The following is a 16,545-nucleotide window of genomic DNA, read 5'->3' as shown; positions in this document are numbered from 1 at the left end:
TGGTTCTACTAGATCAGTTTTCACAACACCCAGTTATTATAGACCTGCCTTGAGTACATGCACACTATTTCACGCACACACAAGTTCACACTCGGCAGATTCCGCAGTCTGCTCCTCACCTGTTCATTGGCCCTGTGGTTTTCCCTTTAGTACCATTAGAGATAAAAAGGCAGAGACTGCAACATCTCGTGACACCCCCCCCCCCCCAAATTCAAAATTTCACCCTGACCTACACATTTTTGTACATCTGGCATCCTGGAAATGTTGCTTTTTGTTTTGTGATTATATCTCATCAAGTTTCAGAAATGTGTATCTACCAAGTGAAAATTTGACCTTGACCTAGTTTTCAAGGTTAAGGTTGCGATCTAATTTTCAATCAATCAAGTTTTATTTACATAGCGCTTAATCATGACGGCAGACATTTCAAAGCGCTTTAACAGACAGAGAAACCCAACTGAACCCTCCAGAGCAAGCATAAGCGACAGTGGCGGGGAAAAACTCCCTCCATGAGGAAGAAACTCCGGGCAGGACCCAGACTCTTTTGGGTGGCCATCCGCCTCGACCGGTTGGGTGGAAAAGAAATCAAAGGAAGACAAGAACAGCATCAGAGAGAGAGAGACAGAGAGAGAGTGACAGATAGGCCAGATAGAGGCAGTATCAATATGGTTAAGGTTGCTAAAGTCAAGGCACAATTAACAGCTGTGTGGATGACTGTATGGCTGCACGGAGGAAGAAAGGAAGCAGGACCCCAGCCGATGGATAGTTGAGGGGTGGTACTGGTGGGCTTGGAGGATAAGGTGCACAGCACATGGAGAGATGGGGGTGATACTGGTGGGCTCGGAGGTGCAGGTCCACAGAGGAAGGTCCACGGCGGCTGGGCGGATGAGGGGTGGAAAAGTAAGATGACACCAAGGAAGACAGGCAGCAGGACCCCAGTCGATGGATAGGTGGGGGGTGATACTGGTGGATGGGAGGTGCAGGTCCACAGCAGATGGTCCACAGCGGATGGGCGGATGAGGGGTGATAGATAGATAGATAGATAGATACTTTATTAATCCCGGAGGAAATTGCATACTGGGTGGAACAGTATGGTGGCGCGGAGGAAAAAGGAAGCCGGACCCCAGCCGATAATTAGGTTAGGGGTGGTACTGGTGGGATGGGAAGAGCAGGTCCATAGCAGATGGGCGGATGAGGGGTGAACCTGAGAAAAACCTGGGAGAACATAGAGCACAGAGACTCCAGGGAAGAAGACTCCATTTTCATCACCTTGACTCCCTGAATATAACTCCTTTTTCTTTCGTCTTTCTTAGTTGGTTCCTGAGATATGTGGAAAAAATGTATGAAAGTTTAAATTTGACCTTGACCTAGTCTTCTCAAAGTCTTGGTCATAATCTAATTTTCATCCCCTTTGCTGCCCAAGTAATATGCTTTTTATTTCATCTTTCTGTCTGCAATGGTTGTGAAGATATTTGGACTGATGGACAAACACACAAACACGGACGATTACAATGCATCACCGCTTCATGGGATCTAACTAGCTGATGCAAAGCAGTCGTACTGACAAACATAAGACCTCTGAAGGAGGAAGGCCATTATCTTTCCCTTTGCAGCCAGCCAGTCCAGTGTTAAGCTGTTTTTTCAGATGCACGTATTCTCAATCTTCATTTACTCCCGCAAGAGGGCAAAGTCTGACTTGAGATGATGAAAGTGTGAGAAACTGCAGTCCTTGACTCTATTGTTGGATGGCTCGGTCCAAGTTTTAATTAAAGAGAAAATCATTTGGATCTGACTCTGCCAAGTCAGTTCTGACGTTCTCATTCTCCAGATCACGTTGTTCAAACAGTAAATGGAGTTTATATTTTTTGGGGGGGGGGTGGTGTATGTCATGGAAAGCTATATCTCTCTGGAAAGGCTTTTTCTATTTCATACTATATTTTAGTCTTTGAACCTTAATGTTAAGAATATGGGAGTATTTATCACAAAGTGTCACTCACAACCCAGGCTTTCTATAAACATGAAAACAATCATCTAAAAACTCCGCTAAAACAGAATCATGTTGGGCTTTCACAAAGTGTTGACCAAAATACAGTAAAGATATTCTGATTTTTTAGAAATTCAAGTTGCGTCCATGGCCTGAGAATAAAAATGTTTAGTTCAAAGAGTGGTCAAAGATCAAGTTGACTAACTCCCCCTTGATCTTTGGCACATCTGATCTGTCCCCTGCAGGACCAGTCAGACGAGTCTCCAACTCGTTGTGGTCGTCATGTGACGCCACCGGCCAAGTGTTCCTCCAGTGAGATGCAGTGTCGCTCTGGAGAATGCATTCATAAGAAGTGGCGGTGTGATGGAGACCCCGACTGCAAGGATGGCAGCGATGAGGCCAACTGCCGTAAGCACACAGCAGCTGCCATCATATTTTGATTGTTACTGCATGCATTATTTAGACTTTTTGTGTTAACATGTTAGTATTTTCCAGTTGGAATTTGAGGATGAGGCCCTTTAGATACCTGTCAAGTGGTTTCATCCTTTTTTGGGCTTTCTAGTAAGTTTTAACTTTGTGTAATGAACAGATTTTATTTTTCACTATTGGAGTGAAATCTCGCTATATCTGCTCCAAAAGTGTTTCCTTGTCATTTGACCAAGCAATGTACGTTTTATGACAATGAAGTTAAACTTCAAACCTATTTAATTCCGAATCATATTTGATTTGCAGCAATCTTTCCTTTTATATCTTATTTGAAATACTTAGGTAACTAAATTTCACATTAATGTACATGTTGAACTGTGGCTCTCCTTTTGTTTGACAGCTGTACGTTCCTGTGGACTGGATCAGTTCAGGTGTGATGATGGAAGCTGCATCCAGGGCAGCAGACAGTGTAACGGCCTCAGAGACTGCACCGATGGATCAGATGAAATCAACTGCAAAAACAGTGAGTGTGTGTGAATGGAGATGGTCTTCTGGCTCTCCCAGTGAAGTTAAGATGTTTTAATGAACTTGTTAACTTGAAAGAGGTGGTTGGGCACTGTTGTGACTAAATGCTTTGCCTGAGTAGAAAGTTGATACTCAAGTCAAGACTGCTCCTAACATGTAAAATTCTGTGCAGTGACTCAGTGTAATGGGCCGGACAAGTTCAAGTGTCGCAGTGGGGAGTGCATAGAGATGAGCAAAGTGTGCAACAAGGCCAGAGACTGTCCTGACTGGAGCGATGAACCCATCAAGGAATGCAGTGAGTGAAGGAAAAGGATTTTTTTTTCCAGGAACAAAAGCTGAAACACTTGTCCTTGATGAATTGTCAGGATTTATAGTGACTGGTCTGGTGCAACACACCAGCTCTTTAGGACTTGTAAAGTAATATTCACTATTTTAAGTCCATGCTCTGCTTTAAAGTAAGCTTTTTTCTAAAATTAGGTGATTTGTAAGCCCAGTTTTACTGACAGCTTGTGTACTTTATTGTGAATGTAAAACCAAAAGTTAAGGCTGCACTCTTAAAAACATTAACCTGTTTTGAATGGAGCCATTTCTTAGAGTAGTGGTTCTTAACCTTGTTGGAGGTACCGAATCCTGCCGGTTTCATATGCTGTCACCGAACCCTTTAGTAACAAAAAATCTTTTTTTTTTCTTTCTTGAATTTAAGACATAAGTACAGTATATTCCGCACTATAAGGCGCACTGGATTGTAAAGCACACTGGATCGTAAAGCGCATCTGAGAACTTGTCTTCAATGAATGGTCTATTTTAAAACTTCTTTCATTTATAAGGCACATTGGATTATAAGAAACTGAGAAAATTAAAGGCTTTTAAGTGCGGAAAATACTGTGTTTTACTGGTGTATTTAATGAATTGTGCATTGTCACCTTTTTCCAAGAACTTTATTTTTGCCAGTGAGACTAGAGTTGCCCAACTTGACATTGCAAATCATGCAGAAAGCTGACTCCCATCACGTTCCGTTATACAGTACATGTAAATTCACGTTGCACATATTCGTGAGACCACTTTTTTTGCTCAACATAGTTACTAGGAATTAAAATATTAAGAAAGCAATCAGATGACGTACCATCATGACGGGCATAAATCGACCGAGTGCGCAAAATCCCATGTAACACAGGTAGGCTAATCGATGTAGCGTGATGGCTAAGAGGGGCCTGTCATCAAAAATTGACATAATGTGTTGACACGGGTGTTTTGCCGACAAAACACCCGACACATCGTGTCGGATGTTTTGACACAACGTGTGAAGACAAAACATTGTGTCGGGTGTTTTGTCTTGACCTGGGTTCGATCGAACCCAGGTTAAGAACCACTGTCTTAGAGTCTGAATAATGGTTGCTCATTTCAAACATTATACTGAAGTGATGGCTGAACTTGTTAATAACCAATAAGGTGAAAAACTATTGTGGTGGGGGTTTGTTGGATTTGAATATTTCAGCAGCCCATGAACTCCTTCCTATCTGACGTTTGCCACCAGGTCCTTTTCCACCATGAAGCGCTGTCTGACACCAGACTGGTGTTGTTTCAAGGCTACCAGGTTTAGTAAGATTCTGACAGGAGGCTTCATAAATGAGTATCGATGAGTGAAGGCTGGTATGCCTTCATAAGAGGTTTATTTCAAACCAGATTCAAATTTTGCCAGACCTCTGAATTCACTGGTTGAATACAGAATGTTTAAACACGGTCATTTTGCATAGAATGCAGCAAATATTTGTCATCTCAGCTGTGATCAAACTAATTTTGCTTCCTCTATACTTCAGATGTCACACTGTCCTTTCAGTCTTGTAGTATTTCTCCACCTGGCAGCTCTGAATGTCAATGACATCTGACTCTTAGCCAGAGTTCTCAGGATGCCAATTCTGTACATTGATGTTGTGCACTGAGCCAAAGCCAAGACAAGCTGCAGCACCAATATTTAGACACTACATTTATATGTAAAGGTCGCTCAGTCAGTGTTTAAGACATGGATTGCTTTTACATATCTTTCCCTGCAGTGCATAAAGTACCTATGACATGATGCATCTCTCTGTTGCACATCAATTTGGATGTTTGTTTTTTACAAAAATCTTTCCTCGTGCAGCCTTAATGCATTTGAAGCTCAGTGAGGGAGAACAAATATGGCTTCTAAATAATTATCTTTCATGGACCAAAGAACGTGATCAATCTGAATACTAAGCGTGGACAGAATTGTTACACGGTTCAGTCAAAGGGTTTGTGTGTCGAATATATGGTCAATGCAGTGGATCAACTCCAAAAATTATTCTAGTATGTGATTTGGATGAGGTAGATAAATAATGCTGTTTCATGTGTGGGTCATTACCTGCTCCTGAAATGAGAAGTGAACTTATTCTGTTGGGGGCAAAGAGGTCTGCTCTTGATCTTTAAGACTCTAAGGTGAATACTAATTAGACTGTCTACTGCTGACATTTGCTCTACTAAAAGTATCTCTAAGTTATCTTTTATTTTTGACATGAAAACCTGAAGACTTATTGCTAAGTTTGTACAGTATTTGGGCTACTTATCCTTGTTCATGGTCATTTGCCTTTGTATTCTTTCTCTCATTAAACAATCAGTTTCCTTCCAGTTTGGACTCTGAGGGTAAAGAGCTCACATTTAGAGGCTGTCAGTTAGCGGAGTGATGATGCTCTGTTCCCAAATTAATTTTTCATGAATTTGATTGAATCCAGACTGGTCTTTTATTGCATAGTCCTTAAATGAAATGTCAGCTATATTTTTTTACATTTGGCCTGTTCGGTCAAAAGGCGTTGACAGGGTCTATCCTTGGTTGTCTGGTGGCCAACCGTCTTATCCTGCCATCGTGGTTTAGTGAAGGCTTTGCTTATACAAGGTTAACATACAGCAGGTTTAAATGTCCCATATTATGCTTTTTTAAACTCTTATTCAGCTGCCAGATGTCCAACTACACTGTATTTGAAATGTCTTGCCCCATAGTGGTCCGTGGTCCTCAGTATCTTTGATTGAATATTGGTGTGTGTGGGTGTGTGTGTGTGTGTGTGTGTTTAATGAATCGGTAAGGTGTCTTGACAGTTTAGTTTTCCTGCTGAATTTATTTTTGCTTTCAGTTTTATTTGGTGTTCTGACTGGCTTATAGTTCAGTCATAATCATCTGTTTTGATAGCAAACAATTCAGAATATACAAAGTGTACCAAACCTGACTGAAATACTTTTTTTTTTTTTTCTTTTGAAGCACTTGTTGACTGAGATGAAAGCAGCCAAAATTAAGCTGTTATCTACAGATTTGGGTTCTTTTCTATGTTCCTTCATAATTATATCATGGCTTTTTCTGGTTTGTGTTTCAGATCAAAATGAGTGTCTAATGAACAACGGCGGCTGCTCTCACATTTGCAAAGATATGGTGATTGGTTTTGAATGTGACTGTACGCCTGGACTTGAACTCATAGACCACAAGACCTGTGGAGGTAGGTGAACTTCACATCAGTCAATAATGCTATAAACATTTTTCAGTCATTTTTCTCATTGCAACTTTTCCTAGTATATAGTCTTTAAGACGGCATCAGTCACTGATCTGGTAGGTTTTCCCTGGGTCTAACCAAATGGTGGACACCGTCACTAAGGTGTCCACCATTGACTTCTTTTGGGAAGGGGGGGGGGTGTGTGTCAGATGCCCACTAACTTACAAAAAAAGAGTAAAATCTAAAAGGGACCACAAATAGGCATATTCCAAATAGAGATAGTCTATTGTTGCATATTCATCTGTTTCGGTTTACACAAATACATTCTGGTAACTCCTCTGATTAATGACAAGTTCGAAGCTGATCTTTAAAGTCACCTGGAAATGGGAAAACAACAACCAGATTAGACTGAATATAACTAGGTGATCAGTTATATGATGTGAGTCAACTTGGACATGTTTGATGTATCTGATGGCAACTATTCCATTTCATTTTTTTGTTGTGCCCTTCTGGCCCATTTTGTCATTGGTTTTTTTGTCACATTATTTTGTCAATGTTCAGCATGCACTGATCCAACATTGTGGTGGTGTTGTGCCAATCTTGGCCTCATACACCGCTCTGTTTGAGAAATGTGTATAATCCCATCTGGAATGAACTCCGCTGAGTGCATAGAGGCGCTTAATCTACTCCAGGTTCAGGGGAACAGACTGATGACTCCTGGAAGCATTTGTGTAATTGATTTTTAGTTAATGTGGTTGCTGAAAAGCTTTTGTGGCAAAAAGCCAACAGATTGTAAAATTGCCCAAATTAAACTGTAAAGGACCACCTGCCTTCGAGAAAGTGAATTCCAAAATCTACCATTAGCTTTTATGCATGTGGAAAATGAATGAAAAAAAATTGTATTTAAACAAAGATCTCCTCCACTTATTATCACAGATAAAATAAAGAAATGTTCATTTCATCTACATGTTTGCATTAATTATCTACCCGCCATCCTCAACAAATTTCATTCCCATACACCTTTCTGCTGGCTGTGGCGACCAGCTCTGGCTGTATCGCCTTTCAGAGTTTGTGGTCCACATTTAGATGTATTGATCTGCTGGGTTTTTTCTTTTTTATACATTAAATTCCTGCAATAATGTATAGATCTTTGTGGGAATTTTTAGGATGGCATATTTAGGTGCCTCGCCTCACACCCTATGACAGCTGGGGTAAGCTCCAGCTCCCCATGACCCGGGCAAACTGATAAAGCGGTCAGAAAGTGAATTAATATTTAGGAGGTAGGTGTTAAGTGTTCACTGTTTGAGGCGGATCCAGGTCCACCAAAATGTAATGTTTTCAAAGAGTGTTGTGCTTTATTTACTGTGGCTACAGGGCCGTGAGCTTCATTGAATTGCAGACCACAGTTCTGACAGGTGTTTTCAGAGCTTCATCCTAGTTTGTACTGTTTGTATGGCTTCAGCCTTATACATGTCAGATCCTGATGCTATTAAAACCAAGTCAGATCCCTTTGAACAGATTATGGTCTGTTCCCTTCAAGATGAACTTGACCTTTGCGAGTTTGTCTCTTGCTGGGAGTTTTTGAACTGCGGTTGTCAGATTTTGTTTGTCCACATAAAACCAGAGCACCCGTTGATTCAGTCATCTTCATTAATTTTGTTCAAGGGTGTTTAATAAGGATTAATTTCATCTTCTACAGATGGTGTCCAATGCAGAAACCTACTCCATTTGTATTTTGGAGTTAATCGTTTAGTTTATGCACATCTGAGCAGAAGAGGGGTTAAGATATTTCTTTCATTGGGACTGTTAAACGGTTTGAGTACAGTAGTTGTAGCAGGTTTATGCACAATCATCCAACCGAAAATAAAGCCTGCAGCAGAACTCATTAATTAAACATATCATAGCAGATGTATTCCCCCTGTTTTCTCTACCTCACCACCACCTCTTGCTTTCTGTTTGCAGACATTAATGAGTGTCTGAATCCTGGCATCTGCAGTCAGATCTGCATCAACCTGAAAGGAGGATACAAGTGTGAATGTCACAACAGCTACCAGATGGATCCAACCACCGGTGTCTGCAAGGCTGTTGGTGAGTCTGGTTGGGAAACGGCACTGGCATAAGAAAATATTATCCCTCTTATGTAACAGTGTAGTTTAAATCTTCTTCAAAATGTCAGTCTTTGGATTTTGTTAAACATTTACCAACAGAATTTTCCTTTGGCATTCCTGGTTCAGGGGGTGTCAGGGTTATGAAGTGATGAGCGCTGGCAAATGGAACAGTGTTACCAGATGTCCACTTTGAAGTGACATGTCAGTCTGACCTCCAGATTAACTTTTCTGTCCTCAGGTAAGGAGCCCTGCCTGATCTTCACGAACCGCCGTGACATCCGCCGTCTGGGGCTGGAGAGGAAGGAATACACTCAGATTGTGGAGCAGCAGAGGAACACGGTGGCTCTGGATGCAGACTTCAACCAGCAGATGATTTTCTGGGCTGACCTGGGTCAGAGGGCCATTTATAGGTAGTTTATACTCACAGTATTTACACAGGAGAATGTATTGGAACCAAAATGGCACAAACAAATTGCAGAGTCCTCAAATTCCAACGCACACTTTAGGTTTTCTCAAGTAAATAACAATGTTTGACTCTGAAACCTCTGAGACACTTTCCAAGAGTAAAGTTGCTGAGGCCAGTGGGAACTATCATTTGGCCATATTCAGCAGTTCGGTATGGGTGTCTGTCCTCCTGAATAGGTTGGCACTATTCAGGTTTGAATGAATTACCTGGTGACTGCTGTAGATGTGAGCTCAGTCTTTGTCAGTCATCATCATGTGGCCAAACGGAAATGGATCTGCAGAATATTGGAGCAGGATTTTAGCATAGAGCATAGAAGTTCCACCGAACGTTAGAATATGAGCATGATTCTGCATAATTCTGAAGTGAAATGTAACTAATTGACGGACAAAGCTTTGTTGTAATTCATCTCCTCTGGTGGGCGTTCTGACGCTCCAGACATTTTTCAGTGTTTTCTTACTGCTCTTGACCAATCACAAGATACTTCGCTCAGAGCGACACGGTGTTCGCTGTCATGTAAACTGCAGCAACTTCATCTTCTGATTTGAATCCTGTTCCATAACCCTATCAGTTGTCATGATGGTAAATTCGATGATTAGAACCCTGATTTTCACTGAGCTCTGCCCCCCAGCCACCCTGCTGAAAATTATAATGGTGTCAGCCAATGTGTTAAACATGAAGGAAACTCGGGCTTATTCACATGAACATCTAAATGGCCTCTGGGGAGAAAAAAAAATCAAATAAAAGTTTACTAAGGTGTGCCGATGTAAGTAACAGCCCAAAGGCTTTCCTTTCTCTGGATTTGAATTCTAAGGCTTCTGACCTTCACCTTCATAACTGTATGCGTCTGCTAATCCTCCTGTTGAGAGGGGAAGCTCATCACTAAACAAATTTGGCTGAAGTGAGGCGTCCATGTTTGTTTAAAACTATCTGTTGAAAGAATATTGTCTCAAAGTTTAATGTGCTGATTCAATTTGCTGATAAATTTTAGGTTATTATGGACACTGTTTTGTTCCTCACAGCACCATGTTGGACAAACGAGGGGAAGTTGCCACACACAACAAAGTGATAGACAACATCCAGACTCCAATGGGAATTGCAGTGGATTGGATCCATAAGAATTTGTACTGGTCGGATCTCGGCACCAAAATCATTTCTGTAGCCAACCTCAATGGAACGAAGCAGAAAGTTCTGTTCAACAGAGGCCTGAAGGAACCGGCATCCATAGCTGTGGATCCACTGTCTGGGTGAGTGGAAGCGTTAGCTTTTACCTGCTGAATGAAACCGCTTTTATTAACCATTGGTATGTGCTTTTATTAAACGTCTCACAATGATGTGTTTGCCCTGTAGATTTATGTACTGGTCTGACTGGGGTGAGCCAGCCAAGATTGAAAAGTCTGGTATGAATGGAGTGGACAGACAGGTTCTGGTGGCATCAGACATACAGTGGCCTCATGGAATAGCATTGGGTATGAACACACACACACACACACCATTGTTTTCTTCACTGCTGATCATTAAAAGTTCCCAACACTCAAGTCTGGCAGGTTTTGTTCTTGTGGTGACACTGACCCAAACGAGGCCAGTGGTTAGGTTAGCACAGAGGAAAACGCATCAGTTTTCTTAATTCATCTGAATCCTTTTATTTCCAATATCGAACAAAATTCTGCATAAATTTCCGGACATGAATTGAATTTGGCCAACCCTACCCCAGCAGCTATACATTAAGTTGACTACATTTATTATGAAAATGATCAAAAGCTTCATAGAAAGAAGTGAGTCATGTTGTCTCCAAGAAGTTCTTTTCAATTCGTATTGTAAATTGCGAATGATTGAACTCCAGTCATGTAGGACCTCTCTGGAGAGTTAGTTTGTACTTAGTAAAATTAAGTTTCAATTTCTTGTTTTTTTTAAATAGCAAACAAGACATTCCTGCTATTTTTTACCCCACTTTTGTTTTTTTTTGTTTTTTTGTACAGTTAAATTCCACTATGGTGGTTTTTGCCCTTTATGTTGACCTATTGCACAAAACGGTTTCCTGAATCCAAACAACTTCTGACGTTTCATCTCCTGCGGATTTTAGTGATTTAAACTTTGCTAACTGCCTGTGTTTGATCCACATTTCCAGTTGGTTGCAGTATGGAGCAGTTTGGTAGCTGAAATATTACTGTGCATGTCATACAACCACATTGCTGTCAGTTCTGATCCAGCTAGAAGCCATTCAACTGAATCACACACACAGCCTTAAATTCCTCCCTGACTACCGCCCTCCTAATTTCCTTCAGGATTTAAGCCTCACATTCCGTGCTTCTATTCTTTCAGCTTCAAATTAATTTATTTTACATTAGTCATGCAGCAGATGATCAGTCACACACATTTTATTTTGACATTTAGCTGTGGTTTTTTCCCTTGTCACAACTTCATCAGGCTGCTTCATAGTTTTTAATGATTAGGCTGAACAGGATGAATAGCAGCTCCAACACATTATCCCCACTCAGTGTGGAAAACCTCTTGGGTCTCAGTTCCACTCCTGGGCCGTCACTGATATCTTCTATTAGTGTCTTTTATACAAAACGCATCAGGTAATCGAATATCCTCTATTCATTCTCAACACCATTTGGAAAGCCATTGATAATTAAATGTTACATTGATTTTTCTATTTCCTGCTTTTATTGCCATATATTCCCTACATGCTCCCAACTTAATGCACTGTTCTTTATTCTTCAACTCACTGCACACATTTCCTGTGTCAACATACCGTATTTTCCGCACTATAAGGCGCACTTAAAAGCCTAAAATTTTCTCATAAACCTGTAGTGCACCTTATATTCCGGTGCGTCTTATATATGGATTAATATTTGTTAAAAACATGATCTCTGAAAAAAAGCCGGCAGTCTGGCCGCCAGTCATGCCGCATTCCGCCACCAGAGGAGCCCCCTCACAAGGCACTCGGGCCTATGCCCCCTAACAACGGTAGTCAAGGGGCGTCACCGAAGTCCCGGCTCTGACTGAGCTGCTCTCAGACGGTAGAGCAGACTGTAGGAGCACCGGTGATTACATGGCAAAACATAAGGAAATTTCAACAATTCTATTAATAAAGTTTGACTGACTGACTGATCTCAGTATTTCGTAAGTATTTGGCGTCGGAAATAACCCACTTCAAACTCAATTGGTCTTAGAAATGACATTGTGCTGTCATCTGGAATGTAGTGACGGTCTGTTCTATTAGTCTGTGGAAACACACGGAGAAACTGGCATAAAGGTGAATGAAAGACCCTCAAAGCTGAACTTCCAGCCTTTTCTGAAATTTCAAGACCTGAGTTACTGCTAGACAAAGGTTTGCTGCAGTTGATTTACAAAGGTAGTTGGCGGAGGAGCGCATTCAGGCTTGTGTATTCTGTCTGCAGCGACGTGTTGTGAGATTCACGGTGGGGAGACACCGATGTTAAAGTCAGTTCCAGGAGTAAAACGGCGTCATATTTGCCAGTAAATTGGCAGCTTAACATTAAAAACTAGTCAAAAATTGTTTAGGACACACAGCAGCAAATGGCTTTACCTCTCCTCCGACTGGACTACCGATCGATCAAATCAATATTGAATTAATAAGCGAAGACTAACGTCGGAGCTTAAATATCTGCTTCGAACTTCAGATCAGGAAATAATCCGCTCTGTTCGCACTGACTGCACTCGTAATGAATTTAACCAGTTTTTAATGTCAGGTTTTTTATTTTCGTGTTGACTTCTTTCTAAGGCCTCGTCCACACGATCACGGATTTTTTAAAAACACAACTTGTTGCGTTTACTCCTTCGCAGATATCCGGAACGAAAACGCAACTTTTTAAAAACGCTAGCCGATGTGAATTTTTTTAAAAACGCTGGGTCTGCGTTGTCGTGTGGACTGCGTATCCCCGGGACTTTCTACAAACGCTGAGGTCTTGCCTCTGACAAAAACTGCTGTGACGTCATATTTATGGGCCCGTGTGTTGTGACAACAAAACACGGAGGATTCCTATTGGATAAAATTTGACTCAACACTGCCACCACATGGTTTGGCATGCTTACAGCCGTCTTTGAAAATGCACTGGTGCCTTTACGTGTGGACGCAGATTTTTTGAAAACGCTGTCGCGTGGCCGCGAATTGTTTTCGATTTGTTTTTAAAAAGTTGCGTTTTTAAAAAAATCCATCATCGTGTGGACGGGGCCTAAGATGGCAAAGTGATCAAGTGATCAGGTTTCCTTGAGGCTCAGAATGGCTTATTGACATAACAATAGGGCCCATTCAAACGTAGTCAGGAAGTCATGAATGCAATCATGACTGCCTGAGCAGCGTGGCTCTATCTAGTGGACGGATTGCGCAACTACAGCTGCTGTAGTTTATCAAATTGTATTTATTGTGTGTGCCTTATAATCCGGTGCGCCTTATATATGAGATATAAAACAAATTATTGGGGGTGCCTTATAGTCCAGTGCGCCTTATAGTGCGGAAAATACTGTACTCATTCTATCTTGTTTCACTCCTTTCTCTGCTTGTGAGATTATGCCCTTTTCTGTTCAATCCTTATTTTTCCCTCTTGTCTCACCTACTATTTCTGTGTTTTTCTTTTGCACACAGATCTGATCAAAGGCAGATTATACTGGGTGGATTCTAAGCTACATATGCTGAGCAGTGTTGATCTGAATGGAGACAACAGGAAGAAAGTACTCCAGTCTGTAGACTACCTGGCTCATCCCTTTGCTCTCACTGTTTTTGAGGTACTGCATTTTGTTCTTTTCTCATACACATGAGAATAAATGTCAGACACGTTTGTGATTTATTTTGACCTTGTGATATGATAGAGTTGGAGGGAATCTGTTCCACTCTGGGTAAGTTGGTTTTTTCTATAGTATGGTGATCAGAGATTGTTTTCCTCAGTCATTGTTAAAATTATGAAACGTACTATTGTTGCAGCCCAAATTGAAAAAGCTCAACCACACACTGTGTGTGTGTGTGTGTTAAACTGTCTGTAAGCCAGTTCTGTAAAAGGACGGATATTTGTTGTAGAACATGTAAGTAACCGTAAATATGTGATTTCAGCAGGAGGAGACATGTTAAAGTGGCGCATCTAAAATATGCATTTAAAATGAGTTGGGACTGCCAAAAACACTCTGCATTTATATCATGCGTTACAGAACATTAAAGGTTTGTGTATTTTTCAACTAGCACCTGAGGTATATACAATATAGTGGCAATAAGCATAGTAACATCTGCAGACTTAAATACTCCATATCTGTAGTCCCACATCTTTGTCATGGAACCCTGGACATGCTGCACATCTGACAGGTGACTCATTTATTAACACGTCTGCGCTTAACTACAGCTTATGTCTGAACCCCCATATGCAGATTAAGCCTGAAGTAAATATCAAAGAAAACGGTATGCCACGTGATGTAATTGTGTGAAAGTTCTATTTTTCAATATGAACATGAACATATTGTTGCTGAAAGAATTTATTGGTTTGCATATTTGTTGTATCTACAGTATAAATGCGAGAACTGGAAATTCATGTGTGACCAGCTGGCAGGCTTTATAAGGATCCTTCAAATGGATCAAAATAAAGATGAGAGATTTATGCTCAAACTTAAATGACTGGTTAATGATGGCTGACATTTGTTGTAAAATGTTTTCTGTCCCCTCCAGGATAGTGTCTTCTGGACTGATGGTGAAACTCAAGCAATCTATGGTGCAAATAAGTTCTCGGGGTCTGATCTAGTGATGCTGGCTAGCAACCTGAATGACCCACAGGACATCATAGTTTACCATGAGCTGATCCAGCTGTCAGGTAAGAGTGTGATTAGATGTTAATGGTTGTCAAGCTGTCAGACAACCGCAGTGACTACTTTTCCTGAGGCAGAAGTTAAATGAATCTGTATTGACTCATGGTTCGGGTACCTGAAGTTTTCAGTGATCATCTTCTGTAACCAAGCAGTTCTTCACACATTTCGGCACCGTTGCACTCGCATGTTTTACTACCAGAGCAGAACACATTGACATGTTCATCACCACTATCAAACTTGTCTGCTCTTTTGTGCAGGAACTAACTGGTGCACAGAGAGAGGTGAAAACGGAGGCTGTAGCTACATGTGCCTACCTGCGCCACAAATCAACAAACACTCGCCCAAATTCACGTGTGTGTGTCCGGAGGGGCAGGAGCTGGCCGACGATGGCTTACGCTGCAGACCCGGTGAGTTAAAGGTTTGAATGATGGATTGTCAATGATACATGTTGACACAAACTCTGAGTTTAGATTTGTAGCATGAAACGTTGTAAATGGCATCAAGACACACTGATGGGTGGACGGGAGAATCCTCTCTGCTGCACTGCATGGGTTTAAATGTCAAATGGATTGTTAATCTTCAGTTATTCACTGTGCTAATGTGCGTCTAACGACGTGTATAGAGGCGATGCTATACGATCCCCGCTGCTTCATCCTCCTTTTGCTATGCTGCTTGGCTAAAAGGTTTAACCTCTTAAATGATGGAGTAAATTGGGTTTTCACCAGTTTCCCCCCAAAACAAACAATCGATTGTAAGGAGCAGAGCCCCTCTAATTCTTTGGTCTAAAGAAACTGAGACCCGTTTCCATGGTTCCACTCTGAATCTTGTCTTGACCTGAGCTACAAACTAAACTGCTGTAGTCCTCTGACAAATAATCTGGACGTTAAGTTACTGTAATCATGTTTTTCAGTGGTTCTTTGACAAATATCAACATCCTCCTGTTTCACTTTGTCGCTTCAGCTCAGTTACTCCTGATTTCGGAAAACGGGAGTAACTGCTAATAGGTGTCAGTTCTGTGTTGTCACTGTATTGCTCTTTGATTAATGCTTAACATTTGAAGATGTACTGTTCCTTTTCTTAAATTAGCTTTTACATGATGATCCTGAAAACACTTGGCTTATCTCCACCAAAGTGGATGGACCTCTGACATCTGCAGTTGCACTATTGCTGTCCAGTACATGGGTCAGAGCTTCATTTTCACATAAGCTGCTTCCCTGTCAAACTAACGCTTATAATGAAACTTCAGTTTTGCAGATGCCTCCCGTAATCCTTTAAATGTTGTCTCTCTGTACAGAGGTAGACAAACCGGAAATGCAGTACGCATCATTGGTCAATTTTTAATTCAAGGAAATTAACTTTTTGGGGGTTTTTTGGAAATGAATGAATGCATGCATGTTTCCATACTCTTAGCATAATTATTTATAATCCTGATGAGTCACGACTACTCATCCTGAGTATTTTACTTAGTTTATAGCTGAGGGAAGAACACGAGTCTGCCCAAAGGTACTAAAGCACTAGTTTGATGACACAACTTCCAGCGTTAACTTCAGCTGATTTCATTGTTGGTGCAGCAGCGGCCTAGTCCCGTCTTTTCCTTCACTACAAAAGGTTGCTTGGAAAACCTGTCCTCTCGTTTCTTTGGTTGCTTTTGTTGTGAATCATCCAGCTCCTTTCTATACCCGATTAGTTTTCTCTACTGAAGTATCCGGTGGAATCCTGACAGCTGAATTCAGTGCA

At 41.2% G+C, this 16,545-nt stretch overlaps 1 protein-coding gene across 1 annotated transcript in view; it reads left to right on the top strand.

Annotated features, from left to right (window-relative positions):
- vldlr (very low density lipoprotein receptor) overlaps positions 1–16,545 on the top strand; it is a 37,031-nt gene that overhangs the window by 13,167 nt on the left and 7,319 nt on the right. Inside the window, exons 6-16 of the mRNA XM_068334795.1 lie at positions 2,227–2,389; positions 2,808–2,930; positions 3,105–3,227; positions 6,310–6,429; positions 8,386–8,511; positions 8,770–8,941; positions 10,017–10,241; positions 10,345–10,463; positions 13,607–13,746; positions 14,672–14,813; positions 15,066–15,215. Coding sequence (XP_068190896.1) covers positions 2,227–2,389; positions 2,808–2,930; positions 3,105–3,227; positions 6,310–6,429; positions 8,386–8,511; positions 8,770–8,941; positions 10,017–10,241; positions 10,345–10,463; positions 13,607–13,746; positions 14,672–14,813; positions 15,066–15,215 — 1,603 coding nt within the window. The remainder of the gene's footprint in view (positions 1–2,226; positions 2,390–2,807; positions 2,931–3,104; positions 3,228–6,309; positions 6,430–8,385; positions 8,512–8,769; positions 8,942–10,016; positions 10,242–10,344; positions 10,464–13,606; positions 13,747–14,671; positions 14,814–15,065; positions 15,216–16,545) is intronic.

This window comes from Antennarius striatus, chromosome 15, assembly GCF_040054535.1.
Source record: "Antennarius striatus isolate MH-2024 chromosome 15, ASM4005453v1, whole genome shotgun sequence".
NCBI lineage: Eukaryota > Metazoa > Chordata > Actinopteri > Lophiiformes > Antennariidae > Antennarius > Antennarius striatus.
This window is presented reverse-complemented; position numbering and strand designations above follow the sequence as displayed.